This window comes from Sphaerodactylus townsendi, linkage group LG03 (assembly GCF_021028975.2).
Source record: "Sphaerodactylus townsendi isolate TG3544 linkage group LG03, MPM_Stown_v2.3, whole genome shotgun sequence".
In the NCBI taxonomy this organism is placed as follows: domain Eukaryota; kingdom Metazoa; phylum Chordata; class Lepidosauria; order Squamata; family Sphaerodactylidae; genus Sphaerodactylus; species Sphaerodactylus townsendi.
Window position 1 is genome coordinate 66228439 of NC_059427.1, and position 18471 is coordinate 66246909.

General features: G+C 40.7%; 1 protein-coding gene across 1 annotated transcript in view; it reads left to right on the forward strand.

The window, feature by feature from the left end:
* The window catches only part of DNAH1 (dynein axonemal heavy chain 1), a 181904-nt gene that overhangs the window by 66077 nt on the left and 97356 nt on the right, over positions 1–18471 (forward strand). Inside the window, 8 exon segments of the mRNA XM_048487348.1 lie at positions 197–352; positions 1688–1886; positions 3295–3548; positions 5554–5766; positions 11493–11657; positions 12637–12758; positions 14496–14601; positions 15783–15962. Coding sequence (XP_048343305.1) covers positions 197–352; positions 1688–1886; positions 3295–3548; positions 5554–5766; positions 11493–11657; positions 12637–12758; positions 14496–14601; positions 15783–15962 — 1395 coding nt within the window.

An 18471-nucleotide genomic window follows, 5' to 3' on the forward strand; every position in this document is an offset into this window, starting at 1 on the left:
ACCACGACTAGGAGGGAATTGTTTTCATGGCATGATAGAAACCATCATTCATAACAGTATGAAAACTGAGGGTCCCAAAACCCTGTCAAGATTGGAAATGAAGCTGAAATGTCTCAAACTCTTCCCAAATCTCTGTGTATTATTAGAAAGGATGGATTCTATTTTCCTACATATCATACTTATTTTTGTTTCACAGCTTGCTGTGGCTGGATTTTCTGCACACACGGATATTAACCGGGCCCATGAGATAGCCAATGAAGCGAGAAGAATCAAGAAGCAATTGAAGGACTCCCAGCAATTGGCACTACTCTACAACAATCGGGAGCGAATCTTTGGAACACCAGTAACTGTTGTAAGTGTTCTGTTCCCTTGCTCTGTCATGGAACTGTGCATTGCTCAGTAAATGAATGATAAGGAAAACTTCATTAACTATTGGAACAATCCATTAATTTCTCCAGTGTGTTAATTCAAGAAAAGTCTGAAGACACAAGCAATGCATGCCACAATTTAAAGCAGAGTTCTCAACATTTTCATTTTGCAGTGATCATGAGATATATTGTTTTCTTGACTCCCAGATTGGAAACAGAAAGAAAACTTTGTGAGCAGATATCTTATACATTGTTTATCCATAGAAATTTGAGGAGTGATCCACTCTAAGCTCATTTATGACACATTTATGACTCTTAGGCCACCAGGGCTTTTCATAGGAGGCTTAATGGCCAAACTGCCCTTGATGCAGGCACAGCAAGCAAGTATGCATTTCTCTCAGTCCACTTAAAACTGAAGTTTAGCACTGTACCCTCATCCTGGCTGGTTTCTCTGGAATGTCTCCCTGCAGACTGAACACAGATGCACCAGCTCTTAAAATGGGACTCTGAATATCATATAAAGATATACTGAATCTTTGCTTCAGAACCTCTTGCATTGAAAGAGGATTACGCCTATTGTTGCCAATATTATATTGGCACATTTTCTTTGCTATGTTTGTCTCCTGTAGAATGATTGTTGAGCTAATCATTAGGCATGCATTCACACAGAGATTTTGAAAGGCAATGGGTGTGAATCCAATGCATATGTATAGCCCTTGCAATTCATATGCTCCTGTTATTCCATCCTGTCTGTTCTCCAGCTGATTCCTGCCCGTCAATATTACAGGCTGTTGTAATGCTTGCATCATTGTGTCCATCTTGGCATGTTTAGAAACAGAAGAAAAGTTTCCTTTGGCCTAATACAAGTTTTGAAGAAGAGCCAGGACTGGGGTGCTGTGTGGTTTCCGGGCTGTATGGCCGTGTTCTAGCAGCATTCTCTCCTGATGTTTTGCCTGCATCTGTGGCTGGCATCTTCAGAGGATCTTCAGAGGATCAGATCCTCTGAAGATGCCAGACACACATGCAGGCGAAACGTCAGGAAATAATGCTGCTAGAACACGGCCATACAGCCCGGAAACCACACAGCAACCCAGTGATTCCGGCCATGAAAAGCCTTCAACAATACAGAGCCAGGACTGTTTACTGGTCTCAGCAAACAGAAAAAGATATAAACATGCAGTCATAAAGGATGAGTGTACCATTCTTACTCTGACTGCATGGTAAAATGGCACTAAGCCTATCTGCTTTAGACATGTTGATGAGTCTTTTGCTTGAGACACAGTGTCCATAAGTTATCAATGTTCTTTTGCTTTCCACAGTATGACAAATTGTCCAAGATGGTTAAAGATTTTCAGCCATTCTATGACCTCTGGACTACAGCATCAGACTGGCTTCGCTGGTCTGAAAGCTGGATGAATGATCCTCTGTCTGCAATTGATGCAGAGCAGCTGGAGAAGAATGTCAATGAGTCTTTTAAGACAATGCACAAGTGTGTGAAGCAGTTCAAGGATATTCCAGGTATTGGCAGGATCTTCAACTGATTACTTGTGGCTCTGGACAGTGGTTAGATGGACATCTTAGGTTCCCTTGATAGCTTTGATTCTGACATTATGCATGTGACATGAATTGGTATACAGTGATGATATAACAGTTCTACAAAGTGCAAAAACTGTTTCAAGGAATGGAAAGTTATATTACACTTCAAAAAAATCACTCGGTTAATCCTGCACCTTTCTAGAAAGTCTTGAAGTTTCATCAGAATTGCAGAGAGGTAGCTGTGTTAGTCTTGCGCTAACAGGTCTCTATGCTACATAAACTTTTGTGAACAAAAGCCTGCTTGATGCGGTAGTCTCTAGTCCATGAAAGTTTATACTGTAATAAAAACAGCTGTTCTTTAAGGTGCTTTCCACAAGCCTCATATATAAGAATTACCAACTTTTTCTAAAATTGTCTTCACCGTTGTTTATATTTGCATTATAATATATTCAGCAGTAGTGAGTGTTCTTTACTTTTTTACCTTTTATTTGTTCTAAACAATGAACTAGTCTAAATGGCACAGTGAATCAACTTTTACAAAGGATAAAATGGAGGAATGAATATATGAAACGGAGTGATTCATTCAAACAGGAGGATTAGAAAAATACGCACTTGTATAATGGAGTCATTTTTCGAAAGCCTGCCTGGTTTTTTATATCGTTATGTTCTGACCTTGTCAAAGGCAATGCTGGGGTATTATTCCTCTGTTTGCAAGAGCAGCCAGAGGTTATGCAGATGCATGTTATAGTGTGGTAAATTAAAGTATTTGAAAACAGAGCCTTTGTCATTCCCATGACTGCAGTTTGAAAGGGAGCAAATCTCATGTATAACATATATTTGAGAAAATCTAAAGTTTAGAATATATGGGTTCACTTCAGTCCAATGATCCACGGATTAGAGGACAGCAGATTTTTCCCTGACTCCCCTTCCAACTCTAGTCTTTTCCAATCCTAGAAAGGTGGGGAGAGGGAAGGAGGCAAAATCACCCTTTTCACTCCCTTCTGTTGGCAGAAGCAGCAGGAAGGGCAATTTTATCCCATTTCCCCCTCCCCTCCGCTTCCTCCCACATGGTCAGGGTTGGAAAGGACTGCAGGTCATGGGTGGGAGAGGAACATGGGAAAGATCTTATGTTGATGGCTCAGTAGATCCAACTGTATGTGTACAAAAGGACTTAAACTTAATTTTAGTTCAGACATCCAGATAAAGAACTTAGCCACATTTGAAGCCCAGTGTTTCTCTCTCCTTAATCCAGTATTGCATTCCCCATTGTTATTTCCATTCAGACCTATATTTTTGTGCAGGGTGGATTTGGTTTTCATTGTATTGTATATTATGCGGCGTGGTATTTTTAGAACTTTTGCTTATTGTAACTTTTTCATATTTTATACAGGATGCCAAGATGTCGCTATGGAAATCCGTAGCAAGATTGAGGAGTTCAAACCATACATACCGCTTATTCAGGGCCTGCGTAATCCTGGCATGCGCAACCGACATTGGGAGATGCTTTCAGAGGAGATCAAAATCAACGTGAAGCCCAAAGCCAATTTGACGTTTGCCCGCTGCCTGGATATGAAGCTTCAGGATCACATTGAAGTCATTGCCAAAATAGCTGAGATTGCAGGGAAAGAATACTCCATTGAGAACGTGAGGAGAACATTCCATTTGACGTTCCTTGCAATTTCATTGTTTAAGTGTTTCATCAAGGATATGGACTTATTCTAGGAGATTAGATGCAAAATTTGGCATAATACTAGGGGAACATAGTTAAAATAATCTGTGTAATATTAGATTAGTTCACCTAGGCCATGACAATTTTTTCATTGAGTTAGCTATCCCAGATAAATAGGAAGCAGACAATTAGAATTATAAATAACCTGTGTTGGAAGGCCTAGTCTAGTCTTCTCTTGTCAGATCCCAGCTGCTAAGTAGGGTGCAATCTGGTTAGTGTTTGGATGGGAGACTGCAAGGAAGACCTCAGTTGCTATGCAGAGGACGGCTGCGTCAAACTACATCTGGAACATCTCTTGCCTTGAAAGCCCTACAGGGTCACCATAAGTCAGCTGCAACTTAACAGCACTTTACACAAACAATATAAATAAGGCAGGGGTAGAGATATTTTAATTAAGTAGTGCTTATCTACAGAAATTTCATTTTTCATAGTGAATATTTTTAATGAATTTATTCTCCACAAATGAATGAGAGAATTCTACAATGCTGTCTTTGGTTCTGTCCTTATGGTTTAAATTGGTGCAGCCAAGGATACCTTTTTCTAATAGTGCAATCCTGTGGAGAGTTACTGCAGTCCAACACCACTGTTTTCAGTTAGGTCCAACCAGAATATCTCTGTGTAGACTGCACTAAATGGAAGGGTTTTACTCACCTTGTTCGTGCAGAGGAGTCCTGGTTCCATTTGTTATCAGACATCACCCTGGTTCGATAAAAAGTAGGCCAAGGCCATTCTTAACTTCACAGGATATTTGATCACAGATATATAAAATGTAGTCTATATCTGCTGAGTCAATCAGCTGGCAATCCTAAATCAATTACAATATAGATAAAATGGTGTCTTCTGCCCATTAAGGCCTCCCAGTGGAGTGTCAATGACTATTAGCTGTTTACAAACATATGGAACCTCCATATTCAGAAACAATATGTCACTGAACATAGAGTTGCTACAGGGTAGCAGCAGAGGAACACGACTTCCTCTCTGTCCTGCTTGTGGACTTTCCAGAAGTGTCAGGCTAGCCCCGATAGAGAAATAAGACTGCAGAAAGAGCCGTGCTGGGTCAGACCAAAAATCCCCCTTCCTCTGCATTCAGGGAATACATGTCTCGGGTTTTTTGCTGTGGCCAGGCTGATGCTTTCTGTTAGAAGCTTTAATTTTATTTTATTTTTAAGTTTATTAAATAACCACAGAAAATTACAAAAGATAGAAAAGAGAAGGGGAAAAAAGAGAAAAGGAAATATGCAATACTAGAAGAACATGTCATTCCCCCTATCAATAATTGCAATGAATAATGATTATTTATTTTGAAGGTTTCTTGAAAATGCATTATTCTGCATGTGCTAAAGGGGCCATACTTTTTCTTCCCTTTGGCACTTTCTGCTGTGAATGGCTTCTAAAAAGGAAAGGAGAACTGGTAGCAGTCTCAGAATGCTATTGCTGGAGGAGGAAGGGCTCTTGCCTCCTCCCTCCAAGCTGTTTTCCTATGAGGCAACAAAGCCGGGTGTGTGTGTTTGTGTTTCTTCCCTCTTTTTGCTGCTGTTCCAACTGCTCAGAATACTCCATGATAAACACTTTAAGAACAGCGGAGTTTGACCCTTAGTGAACCTCTGGGCAGCAGCCCATACTATGATGGGGCTGCTTTGACTAGGGTTACCTGGCAGTATGCCATCTCCTCTGCTGACAGACATCATAATGACATTTCTAGACATCATGGCTACCTGGTTCTTAGGATCTGAAAAGACCTGACCTAACCCACTCCCTGTCACACAAAAAAGAGTTTCTTGTGGAAAATAATTCCCATTGCCTAGATTTCTGTCTCTGACATCAGTTTACCATTCTTATTATTTCCAATAATTGCAACTCTTGATGAGGCAAATGTTTTCCAATGTACATCTGATGACTTGATGGTGTCTTGTTTCCTAGGCCTTGGATAAGATGGAACGTGAATGGGAATCTGTCCTCTTCAATATTCTTCCTTACAAAGAAACAGGAACATTTATCATGAAGAGCCCTGATGAAGCTTCTCAACTTTTAGATGATCACATTGTCATGACCCAAAGTATGTCTTTCTCGCCATTCAAGAAGCCCTTTGAGGAGAGGATCAACACATGGGAAAATAAATTGAAGATGACACAGGTATTTAAACATGACTTCGTATTCTCAAGTAGGAATCTAATGGAGAAGATAAATAGCTATGGGGATGATAATATGCTGGTGACACCTCTGTGTATGTATCCCTCTTTCCACACACAGAGAACTGGTCTTGCTTATAGTAAATTCTCTGTACACATTATAGATTCCATGGAGTTTTGGTTCAGGTCCTGTGATTATACTTAGAACAAAATAGTCAGAGCTGATTCCTTCTGGCAGTTTAAACACAAGATTTCTCCTATAAAAATTTGCCAGTTGGAATCACTATATCTAATACTCAAGGGCTGGTCCTTGTCTGATAGGCAAATCCATATAACTGCAGGTTTTCAAGAAAATCTTTTTTTAAAAACCAAGCTTGTACATGTACAATCATCCCAAAAATAGGTCAGTTGGCAAAATGGCGCATGGAGACATGATGGGGCCAGCAGGAGGCAGCTATCAGGAGGAGAAAGCAAGGGAGAGTGGCAGGTTGAAGCTGGCACAAAGGGGAGTGAGCCAGAAGTTTAAAATGGCTTGTAAGAGGAAGATCAGATGGGTCTGGCCATGAAGAGGCAGAACTGGAGCCAGTGGGGAGGTAACAGAATTTCCCCTCTCTGAGTCCTTGCAGGGGCCCTTGTATGGACAGTGTTATAAATAAAATTCTTTCATGACAATTTACATTTTAGTAACACTGTTTTCCAGGTTCAGCTCTAAGTGCCCAGATCTCACTATTAAGCATTGAAGCTGTTCAGGGCTCAACTAGATGTAATGGTCGAGAACCCTTTTGTCAGAAATATGTTAGCTGCCAAGTCATTACAAAACAGCAGTGGAGTAGTAATTTAAAGCACATTAGGGATGGGGATGCTTAACCCTATGCCCATCCTTGGTCCCCTCCTCCTTTAACTATATTTCTCTGAGGGAAGAATAGAGATTAGTAGTAATATTCACTGGGAGCATCACATAAACATGGGAAAGCAAGGATAGTCCAAGTAGTCCGCACTTCTTTCCACCAATGCCTAGTGCACTTTAAGATGCCCTCAGTTGCACAAGAATGTGGCATGAAGCAGGCTTCGAAAACAATTCAAAGGAGGAGGCATTTTATCCCACAGGCTGCTGTCAAGTAGTACAGTACTTTATACTTTAAAGGATTATTTTAGTTACCTATAGAAACACATCTTTTCCAATGACCTGATATTACTTATTGTGCTGTTATTAGTAATTTACTTTGACAAAGCAAAAAGTGAAACTTTAATTTTCTAACCTTTTGCTTTATATAAGAGCATCAGCCATCTTTTTGAGTTTGAACAACAATCTGCCAAGTTTTTTTTGCTTGTCTCATGACAACAAGGATATGGAACCAGAGGCTAAGGTATCGGGTGACATGAGAATCTTGCTTGCAGTTTTTTGTGATCATTTGAGGTGGATGTGCAGTTGTGCTTGGCTTTTCCCTTCCTTTTTATTTCTTTTTATTGAAAACACTGAATTTCTACCAGATGGCTGCACTAACATTTTTTATCAAGGAAGAAAGGCCTCACCAGAGATTGTAATACCATTTTTCTCTCTTGATAGTTAAAATACAGTAAGGGAAAGGGGGGATGAAAACTGAAGGAAGTGCTGAAACTCAGGAAGGCCTTAGGAAGCAGACTATATAAGAATCATTTTTGGTAACACTGCTACAAGGAATTGTTGTCTACTGCCATAAACAATAGATAAGAGGCAAAGGGGTTTGGTTGTATGTTATCATGGCAGCCGGATTGCAGGAACATATCATAGCCCGAATGTTGGGGACTGAAATACTTTTCATCTTCATCTCAGTCTCAGAAAGTCTCGACACACATTTATTTTTCTGTATGGCTTTCTGACCATCCACACAAGTCTCAGTGCTGCCTGTTTTGAAGAAGACACTTAATTACACACCTGTCTGCCCACGAAATTTGAAGAGCAGAGAGAGCAAAGTAATTTCTTAACCTCCAGCCTGACTCTGAGAGATATTGTATACCTGCCAGTAGCAACGAGAATGGAAGAGCTCAGAGCAGCTTTAATCAGGTGCCAAGAAAGTGGTGTTTTGAACCTGGCTAAGCCTGACACTTGAAACAGTAATCTAAACAAACAAATAAACATCAGGGTCATTCTGCGAGTAATTACTTTAACTCTTCCTTGCAATCTCTCTGCAGTTATTCGAGCTGGACCGTTAAGTGATTGAATATGAGCTACATCATTTGTAGGGCCTAGCTGTTCTGTAGCCCAAGCCGAGGAGAGTAAATCTCCATGAGTTTAATTTCCCCGGGAATCTAAAAAGCAAACATTGATTGATTCACAGTTTTCTTTGACCCCAAAATTAGTCCTAGGTTAATAACTGTAGATTCAAAAGAAACTTCCTTGCCACATGTTGAAGAATCGCTCATCATGATCTAAGCTAAGAAAAATTCTTAAAATATATCACTCTGAGGATTTGATTATCCTTCAGATTTGGTGAGAACTTTACTACATGGACGTATCAGGAAGAAACAACACTGTACTCCAGCTCAAACTTTCCAAATCTCATCCCCACCCACTGCATTGTGTTCATTGTAGCCATATGTAGGGAGGTAACATGAACTTGGTGGGAGCTTTAAGCTGTAGCCCGGTTGCATCTGTCTTCACCCAAGAGGAGGTGAGGAAAATTCCTGCACCTGAACCAAGGTTCTTAGGAGGCGAATCCGAGGATCTAGTGAAGATAGTGGTAGACAAGGAAGAAGTTCTGGCAGCCATTGATAAACTAAATACTACCAAATCCCCTGGCCCAGATTGCATTCACCCAAGAGTTCTTAAAGAGCTCAAGCATGAAATTGCTGATGTTCTCACTTTAATATGTAACTTATCCCTGAAATCAGGCTCGATCCCTGAAGGCTGGAAGATGGCCAATGTCACACCAATCTTTAAGAAAGGATCGGGAGGGGGGGGGGGCAGGAAATTACAGGCCAGTCAGTTTGACATCTGTTCCTGGTAAATTAGTAGAATCTATCATTAAAGATAAAATTATAAAACATGTAGAAAAGCAGGACCTGCTGAAGAAGAGTCAGCATGGCTTTTGCAGAGTCAACTCCTGTCTTACAAACTTACTAGAGTTCTTTGAGGGTGTAAACAGGCATGTGCATAAGGGGGAACCAGTGGACATTGTCTACTTGGATTTCCAAAAGGCTTTTGACAAAGTTCCTCACCAGAGACTATTGAGAAAACTCAGCAATGAAGGAATAAGAGGGGAAGTCCTCCTATGGATTAAAAACTGGTTGAGAAACAGGAAGCAAAGGGTGGTGTAAAATGGGAAGTTCTCACAATGGAGAGATGTAGGGTGTCCCCTAAGGATCCGTTTTGGGACCAGTGCTCTTTAACCTATTCATAAATGACCTGGAAGTAGGGGTGGGTAGCGTGGTGGCCAAGTTTGCAGATGATACCAAATTACATAGGGTGGTGAGAACCACAAAGGATTGCAAAGAGCTCCAAGCAGACCTTGATAAATTAAGTGAGTGGGCTAAGAAATGGCAAAGGCAGTTCAATGTAGCAAAATGCAAAGTGGTGCACATAGGGGCAAAAAATCCAAACTTCACATACATGCTACAAGGGTCAGTGCTATCAGTCACAGACCAGGAAAGGGATTTGGGCGTCTTAGTTGATAGTTCCATGGGAATGTCAACTCAATGCATGGCAGCTGTGAAAAAGGCAAACTCTATGCTGGGGATCATTAGGAAAGGAATTGATAATAAAACTGCAAAGATTGTCATGCCCTTATATAAAGCAGTGGTGCGACTCCACTTCAGTTCAGTTCAGGTCGCCACATCTCAAAGAGGATATCGAAGAGATAGAAAAAGTGCAGAGAAGGGCAACGAGGATGATTGAGGGATTGGAGCACCTTCCTTATGAGGAGAGTCTGCAGCGTTTAGGACTCTTTAGTTTGGAGAGGAGATGTCAGAGAGGGGATATGATTGAAGTCTATTAAATTATGCATAAGGTAGAAAATGTTGACAGAGAGAAATTTTTCTCTCTTTCTCACAATACTAAAACCAGGGGGCAAACATTGAAAATGCTAGGGGGAAGACTTAAGACTAATAAAAAGAATCATTTTTTCACGCAACGTGTGATTGTTGTTTGGAATATGCTGCCACAAGAGGTGGTGATGGCCGCTAACCTGGATAGCTTTAAAAAGGGCTTGGACAGATTTATGGAGAAGAAGTCGATCTATGGCTACCAATCTTGATCCTCCTTGATCTCAGATTGCAAATGCCTTAGCATACCAGGTGCTCAGGAGCAACAGCAGCAGAAGGTCATTGCTTTCACCTCCTGCATGTGAGCTCCCAAAGGCACCTGGTGGGCCACTGTGAGTAGCAGAGTTCTGGACTAGATGGACTCTGGTCTGATCCAGCTGGCTTGTTCTTATGATTCTACTACCACTTTTTAAAGGAGAGAATTTGCACCGGGGGGGGGGGGGGCGGGGGCAGTACTTGGGCAGTGCTTTTCCTGCACAGTTGTTGCAGTGCTTTATGCAGGAGAGTTTTGAATGCACAGCCTAGCACAGTGAATACAGAAGCTGTATCTTATTTTTAATACTAACTGTCCTCTTTTTCAGTACTCATTCTGGAACACTGAGACCCAGAGTGTTTCATTCTGAGTATCAGTATTCCTTGCTTCAAATGATACATTCCTCTCTAGGTTCCAATTTAAACTACAGCTTCATCTGCTGTATGGCATGACTGGGTTCATATTGCCACCATTTCTGAAAAATGATATATCACCTATTCTTCTGTTGCACTGCTAGTAGCCAAACAACACATCTTTCATACCGCATTAGTATATCCCAAACTACCATGAAGATGCTGTTATTTAAATGCTATTTCCTTTAATAATAGTTTATCCAAGAAACGGAAACATGATTTCTTGTACTAAATAAACCTGAGTACTAACTAATACACTGCTTCTCACTAACACTGAAGGTACTGAAGAAGAATTTAGCAAAGCTTTAATTTAATGGGATTTAAGCATGGACTTCCTGAAGATGTGGGAAAGGGCCCTATTTGATGGCTTTCTACTTCTGCTGCAAGCCTGAAATGTTTTAAGGGGCTTTAAAAATGTAATTAGATCAAGACTGCCATCTAAAAATTTTTAATGCTGTTTTTATTTCTGGTTCATTTTAAAGTTGCTATCTTTTTAACATTGTAATCCACCTCAAGTCCATTGAGGGAAAGGCAAGGGTTTTAAACTAGCAAAATAAATACTATAACTGAATATAGAATTGCAATCAGAATCTCTTTAGCTCGATTTGTGTTGCCAGCTACTGAATTAATTGAAAATGGGGCACGTTCCAGTATTTGTTCAAGAGCTTTGGAAGTATGTTAGATTGATCTGCTATATCTTTTCCTAGTACTTTTTTTTCACCGTTTCATATTTTTTTGGCTTTGTTTTTTTCTTGTATATATGTTTGGATATTGTGAGCTGGATTTGTAACCCAATACTTTTCTTGCATGTGTCAAATTGTAGTGTCCAGTCCCCAATGCACCTCTTCCTTTCATCTCACTAGGATATTTTATGTGAAACAGTGGGTGATCATTTGAATGATCATTGAATACTCATTAAAGCAACTATTCCAAGCACAGATTTTGTAGATTTTTCCCTTTTCCCATCTTCAGTATAAGTCCAGACCATAAATACGAGAGCTAATTCTTCCAGTGCTTTTCTTGAAATGTGTGCATTCCTCCTAGGATGTATTGGAAGAATGGCTGACATGCCAGCGTGCCTGGCTCTATCTAGAGCCCATTTTTAGCTCAGAAGATATCAATAGGCAACTGCCAGTGGAAAGCAAACGTTACCAAACCATGGAAAGGATGTGGAGAAAGATCATGAAGAATGCTGAGGAAAACAGAGAGGTGAGAGGCTACAGGCATTCCTTGATTCTATTCATATTTTACTTGAGAGTTTTAAAAAGCTCCTCTACATTTAATTTCAACTGAGATTTTTTTTTCCCTATTGGAATCATTTTCCATCCACTGAGGTCATAAATTCATTAGTTGGGCAATTCGGCTCTGATAATAATGTAATCTCTGTAGATCGGTGAATCCTTTGCAAGTTTGCAGCTCAATCTCCATGCATATTTTTGAACAAGAGTTATTAAGGACTGTCTTTCATTTGGCTGCTTTGGAGATGGGCTGTAGGTTGCATGGTTTGTCTAACCGTGCTGCGCCATGCAGTCCAAATTGGACAAACTTTGATTAGCTCCAACCCATAATTTAAAACCATACCCAGAAGTGGGTTTGGAGTTTAGTGCTAAACCATAGTTGATTGATTTTCAAACTATCTCATGGCTAACTGCGGCTAGAGGAAACTCAGAAATGGAAAAACAAATCCACATGTAAGAGGGGACTGGAGAAAAAGGGAGTGTGTGAGCCTATAGTACATTTCCAGTCCATAACTGGGATGACAGTCTGAACTGAGCAGCTGACCAAAATTCTAGTTCTCGGCAACATTTTTGCCTTCTTTTGCCAAGAGTTTGTCATATCATTGGCTATTTCGTCCCCTCCCCTTTTCACTTCAGTCTGCCAGGCATATCAGCCTCATTGTGATATGTGTGTGAATAGCAGATAAATGGCTTGGAGTGTAATCAGATCTTTTCCATGCCTCCTTTCCCTAATCTCTGTGTTGCATTCCCTGGCATTAGCAATACTCCCATACTTCATGCTACTACTAAGCCCTTTCTTTCACTGAGTAAATGCCAACATTCTTATGACCAATGCTCCAAAAAACAAAACCTCATGACATTTTTAAATATAATCCCTTCTTTGCTTCATATCTACTTTTGTGATTAAGTTATTGAGGTGCTATCAGTGCTTTTGTTCATGCCATTTCCAGGTGCTTACTGTGTGCCCTGAACCCAGGCTACTGGAAAAATTGCGGGAATGTAATAAACTACTGGACCTAGTACAAAAAGGCCTAAGTGAATACTTGGAGACCAAGAGAGGAGCCTTCCCAAGGTAATTTCAGGATTCATGGTCAAATACGCTTCCTGGGGCAGTAGTGAAGGAGTGGATGATGTTTTTGAGAATACCTCTTGAGAAGAGGTTTTTTTTCCTTCTGCAGAGTGTTCTTAGTTGAGAAGATTTACAGCTCTGAAGCCGTACCATTCAGCGTTGTTATTTGGGAGTAGACAAAATATGCAGTTTAGTTTATTAGATACAATATTTGTAACTCACCTTTTCCATCTATATAGAAGGCTTAAAGCAGCTCAGAGGCACAGTGAATCTAAATCAATAGCCAAAAATCAATAAAAACAGACAATAGCACAACACCCAAGGCCTACATTCTGAACCCCAAATGACACATATGGCAGCAATAAAAAAGGGAAAAGCAGATTGATTAGGTAACCCTAAAGGTTGACGAAAAGAAAAGAAAAATCTGTACAAGAACTGACAGATGTCTTAAATGAATCAGAAGCACCCCCTATGTATGAAACATCTGATATGTATCCTACAAGCACAGCTTATGTGTATCAGACACATCAGACTTCTTTGGAGGGGGTATTCTTTTGATTTATTTAAGACATCTGTCTGTTTTTGTATAGATTTTTGCCTTTTCTTTAACCTTTTGACACACTGTGGCAACATCAGTTTTCTTCAAAGTCCTTTGAGCAATGCTGCTTTGCAGTATTTTTTTTAACAACTACCAAGGTAGGTGCCCTCCTACCATCCTTCAGGAGACTCTCCCACAAGGAGGGTGCCTCCACTGTGAAAGCCTGTGAATGGGGAAAAGCTCTTCTAATGTTCTTGAGCAGGGGACCAACTAGGAAAGGTTGCTGAAAAGAATTAAAGATGATCCCTTTAATTATGTCATTCCTCATCATAAAGTACTTCAAAGGAAAGAACCAGCACCTTGAATTAAGCCTAGGTGTATACAGTAGACCTTGGGGTTTCATTTAGTTGCAGTCTGATTTGATCATATGGCACCATCTCTAGCCTATATTTATTCCCAGTGTGCAAGGACTAGGGTAGAGGCAAAGCCCTCCCAGCAGTAAATTTCAAGAATACTTATGGAAACATTGATGGGGGGGGGGGGGGGGTCTTCCACTCATTTTTCCTGGCTGCCATTACAAGTATATATTGAAGACTAGACAGGCAGCACTGAAATGGTTTCTGATATATGTAAAAATTGATGAAGTCACTTTGTAAATAGATTTTCTCTGGAGTGTGTGCTTTCTTATGCAGAAGAAAAAGGCATCCTGAGAATTCTCATGAATTCTTGGAAACTGAACAAGAACTGAATTCTTGGCTTCTAGAACTTCTGCTAGGTAGTGCTTGTCCTGCCTCCATGAGTGAGAAGGCTGCTTGCAGCTCTTTCAAACCTGTGACCTTCTAAAGATCATTTCTCCTTTTTCCCTTCCACGCGCCAACTGATTGTGTGCAGATAGGAAGGGCTTTGAGTCTTCCAATATTTAAGATACTTGTTTAAAAATACCAAGGAAACTAAAAGATTGTATTTTCCTGGTCAGAATCCTGCGGCAAGGTAAGTTGGGATCCTGTACCCTCAGAGTTTTTCAAAGAAGATGCCACCTCAGCCCCCCACTAGTATCCACTACTGAAGAGATTCTGCTCTGCAGGAAGTACTTTTATGATTGAGGCCAAAATTCTAAAGTTTTCATCATGTCATTAGTTGTACTCTTACTAGAATGAATGCTGCAGAGCAGAAACAAAAACATGGGGCTTATTTCTTTCCAGATTCTATTTCCTTTCTGATGATGAATTGTTAGAAATACTGTCTCAGACCAAGGACCCCACAGCTGTACAGCCTCATCTCCGCAAGTGTTTTGAGAATATTGCTCGGGTAGGTAATAGCTTCTCTCAGGAGCAGAAGACATTGGAATGCTTATATTGTGGTATAGCTGGAGCATTTAGGCTCTGCTATGCAGCCATGATTCTAATAGCAAACAATATTTTTTTCCGATTTGGAAATGAATATGGAACAGAATCCTATGTCTCTGCATAAAAGAACATTGTAGTACTGCATGCTTGGAATACAATCTGTGCTTTTATAACCAGTGACTCTTTAGAAAGACAAACAGGATGTTCTTTTTCAAAGTGCAGGTTATTTTTTAGCTCACCCCCCTCTCCCCCCTCTCTCTCGCACACCCATGCACACAAAGAGTTTGGGATGACTATTTTGGAAAAGGTGATGAACTCAGCTGCAAAGATATAGTTAGCCATTGAGTAGACTTGCTTTAAATCCATTTATAATCAGTTGGCTTCAATACATTTTAACTCTGAGCTGAACTGTGGCTTTAATCTATTGTTCTTAGTGCATATTTTTTCATGTGAAAAATTCCTGACATTAATGTGGGGGTAATTACAATTCTGCTTTACCTTTCCTAAAACATTTAATCTTTAGGATTCTTATTCTATCACCTTTCGTTGGCACAGAGTTTGCACAAAAATCTACATTTCATGGCCTTCATAGATGCATACCATCTAAGCAACATATCAGCAGACATATCAGCACAGTCCACATCAGCTGTTTTGAACTGATGTAGCATTTTCCCCCTTCAAACTGTCAGCTTAACCCTGCATCAGTATATTGGACAGTAAATTGATTCCATAGAACAAATTGAACTGTAGGTTGACTGTACATCTGCCTACCTTGACAGACATTAGAGTCTGTGGTTTGAATAATTTTCAGTAAGTTCCATGTACTGAGTTCCATGTATTTAATTCTACATTTTATCATATAATGTTTCAGAGTATAACATTATTATTTTGCACATATTATTGCTGGTGAATTAGGTGTGGTAAGACAATCATTGTTCAAGTCGGTGTAGACTGTTGTTTGTAATGGGTTTATATCTTATAATTGTTTGATTGTAAAAGGATTAAAATATGGTCCATCTGTCTAGGGAAGCTACATAATCTTTTGATCACTTATACAAGAGAAAATGTACTGCCTTGTCCAATTCAGAAAAGGGGCGCTACCTCTCCACTTAGCATCTCAGGCTATACATTTCATTTTATTAGCTGCTCTTCCAAGAGGATCTCCAGATTACACATATGTATTCTGCAGAAGGGGAAGAAGTAGAGCTTTTCTCTCCCATTTATCCCACTGGCAATGTGGAGGATTGGCTGCTGGAAGTTGAGAGGATCATGAGGGCCAGTGTGCGGGACAACATTGAAAGAGCAATCAAGGCTTATCCACAGGTAAGTAGAAGAAGAAGAAGAAGAAGAGTTTGGATTTATATCCCCCCTTTCTCTCCTGTAGGAGACTCAAAGGGGCTTACAATCTCCTTGCCCTTCCCCCCCTCACAACAAACACCCTGTGAGGTGGGTGGGGCTGAGAGAGCTCCAAGAAGCTGTGACTAGCCCAAGGCCACCCAGCTGGCGCGTGTTGGAGTGCACAGGCTAATCTGAATTCCCCAGATAAGCCTCCACAGCTCAGGCGGCAGAGCGGAGAATCAAACCCGGTTCCTCCAGATTAGATACATGAGCTCTTAACCTCCTACGCCACATGCAAAAAAACAACCTTTCTTCCCAGGCTTCTCCACTGCACATGGCAGAGAATCTAGACATGCTTTTCTTGGCTCTGCTGAAGAGTCCTTTTAAAGGACTGTCCCATGAATGAGCCTGCCCTGTGATGCCTCCTGAGCTGAGGAAGGGAGACAGACTTCATGGAAACTTTAGAGGGGACAGGGGCATTGTTCCAGCTGAGTTGTCTAAGGTTGTGCATAAAAATTGGTATTTTTCAGATCCAGTTATATTGGTATTCCTGATTTTTTAGGATTCCAATACCATTATGTTATTCAGATTTGAATTTATTTGGCTCCATTATACCCTATGAGGAAGTTATCCAGGGGTCGGGGTGGGGGTATTTTTTTAAGCTAGGAGCACCAGACTCTGACCTGTGAACTTCAGAGCTTGGAATGTTTGGAATCTGTCAACACTTCCTTGATAGTGAGCCCAATTAAAGTGTCCTGATCAGGATTCAGAGCAGACCTGCTTAGGATGCCACTGTTTGAGAGAGCTCAAACAGAGAAAATGAAGAGTACTGTTGTTCCATAGACAAATTGCAAATTACAGGGTTATGCAGCTATATAATACTCTCAGGATTGTAAAGGGAAGAGAGAGGAGTTTTACCCATTCAAGTTGCACTCAGATTCACTATTTGAAATTATTTCCTGCTTTGTTGTTAACATTTTAAAAGAAAAAAACATCTCAGATATTTGTGCTTCTTGGCATCTCATTTAAGAGGCTGCCACCCTTCTCTTGTCCAAGCCTCCTGGTGATGCAGTAGAGAGATCCTAAATCACTGCCTGGTTGCTGTAGTGAATTGGCTTAGAGGAGAGAAACTGAAACTAAATCCTGAAAAGACCGAGGTCCTGATGGTTGGGGTGGCAGAGATCTTGAAAAACATTTTGTTTGTTTAGTCTTCTGATTGTACTGTTTATTGACTACCCCTTCCAGGGATTGTATTGACTCACTCTGTGTAATCTGCCTTGAGTCCAAGTAAGAAAGGCAAATAAATGACATAAAGAATAAAATATGTAAATAGTTATAGTTACCAGCTATTAAAACCTTACTTATATCATTTCTGGGAGCTAATTATAGATATATTCTAGATGCTGGTATTGACCTTGAAAGCCCTAGAACCTGCCTATTCCTATATGAATCTGTCTGGCCATTCTGATTATCCTCAGAGGCTGTTTTTCAGCCACCTCTATTATCTAAGGCTAGATGGGTAGCAACCCATGAACCCTTGGTGTTTCTGCCAAAACTTCAGAACTTCCTGCTCAGAGAGATGTATCTGTCTCACTCTTTCTCTATCTTCTTGCATCAGATGAACACTGTCTTGTTTGGCTTTGTGTTCCCTTACTTACAGAGCAATCCAGTTGAGGAGGGAGTGCTGCAGTAGCTGGAGGTGGCACAGCAAAGGCAGCATAGTGAAGGCAGTGTTGCTCCGCCTCCAAAGGGGGTTTGAGTGGCGCAGAAGGGAGGGAAAACAAAAACAATTCCACTGCCTGAGTTGCCCCATAGGCTGTACAGGATTACACCACACTTTCTTATGGCATACATCTGCAGGTCTAAGGGCCGGCATACACCGACGGGAATGCCCCAGCCCAACCCCCTGCACTGGTGTCTGTTCAACTGCCCGCATTGCTCCGCAGCCACCCCAACTTCCCGGTTTCAACACCGTGGACCTGAGGGGCAACTGGCCACTGGCACCTCTGCCCTCTTTGCTGGTGGGGGTGCTTCTTGTGCAAGTAGAGAGAACAAATGTATTGGCAATGCCCTCCACCACTCCTATGTGCATTTGCCCTCCCCCATCTGGACTGGCCTGCCCGTCTTATTACCCATCCTCCCTGGTTGTGTGTTTTATTTGCTTATGTGTTTGTATGTTTTATTTAAATATCTTAAATTTTATATATACACATATACACACACACACACACACACACACACACACATATAAAGTGGCTGTGTTAAAATGTTTTAAAGAAATAAATTTAGAATTGGGTGCCTCAAAGGATTTCCCTTGGTGCTGTCCTTTGCACATTGATTGTAAAACTAAGATAACAGTCAAGCTTCGAGAATGTGATAATTTGCATTGTAAGTACTATATATCCCATTAAATGATACAGTGTTAAACTACTGTGGGGAGATAAACAAGCAATTAAATTATGCAGAAAACAGAGAGAGAATTGGGTATAGGTGA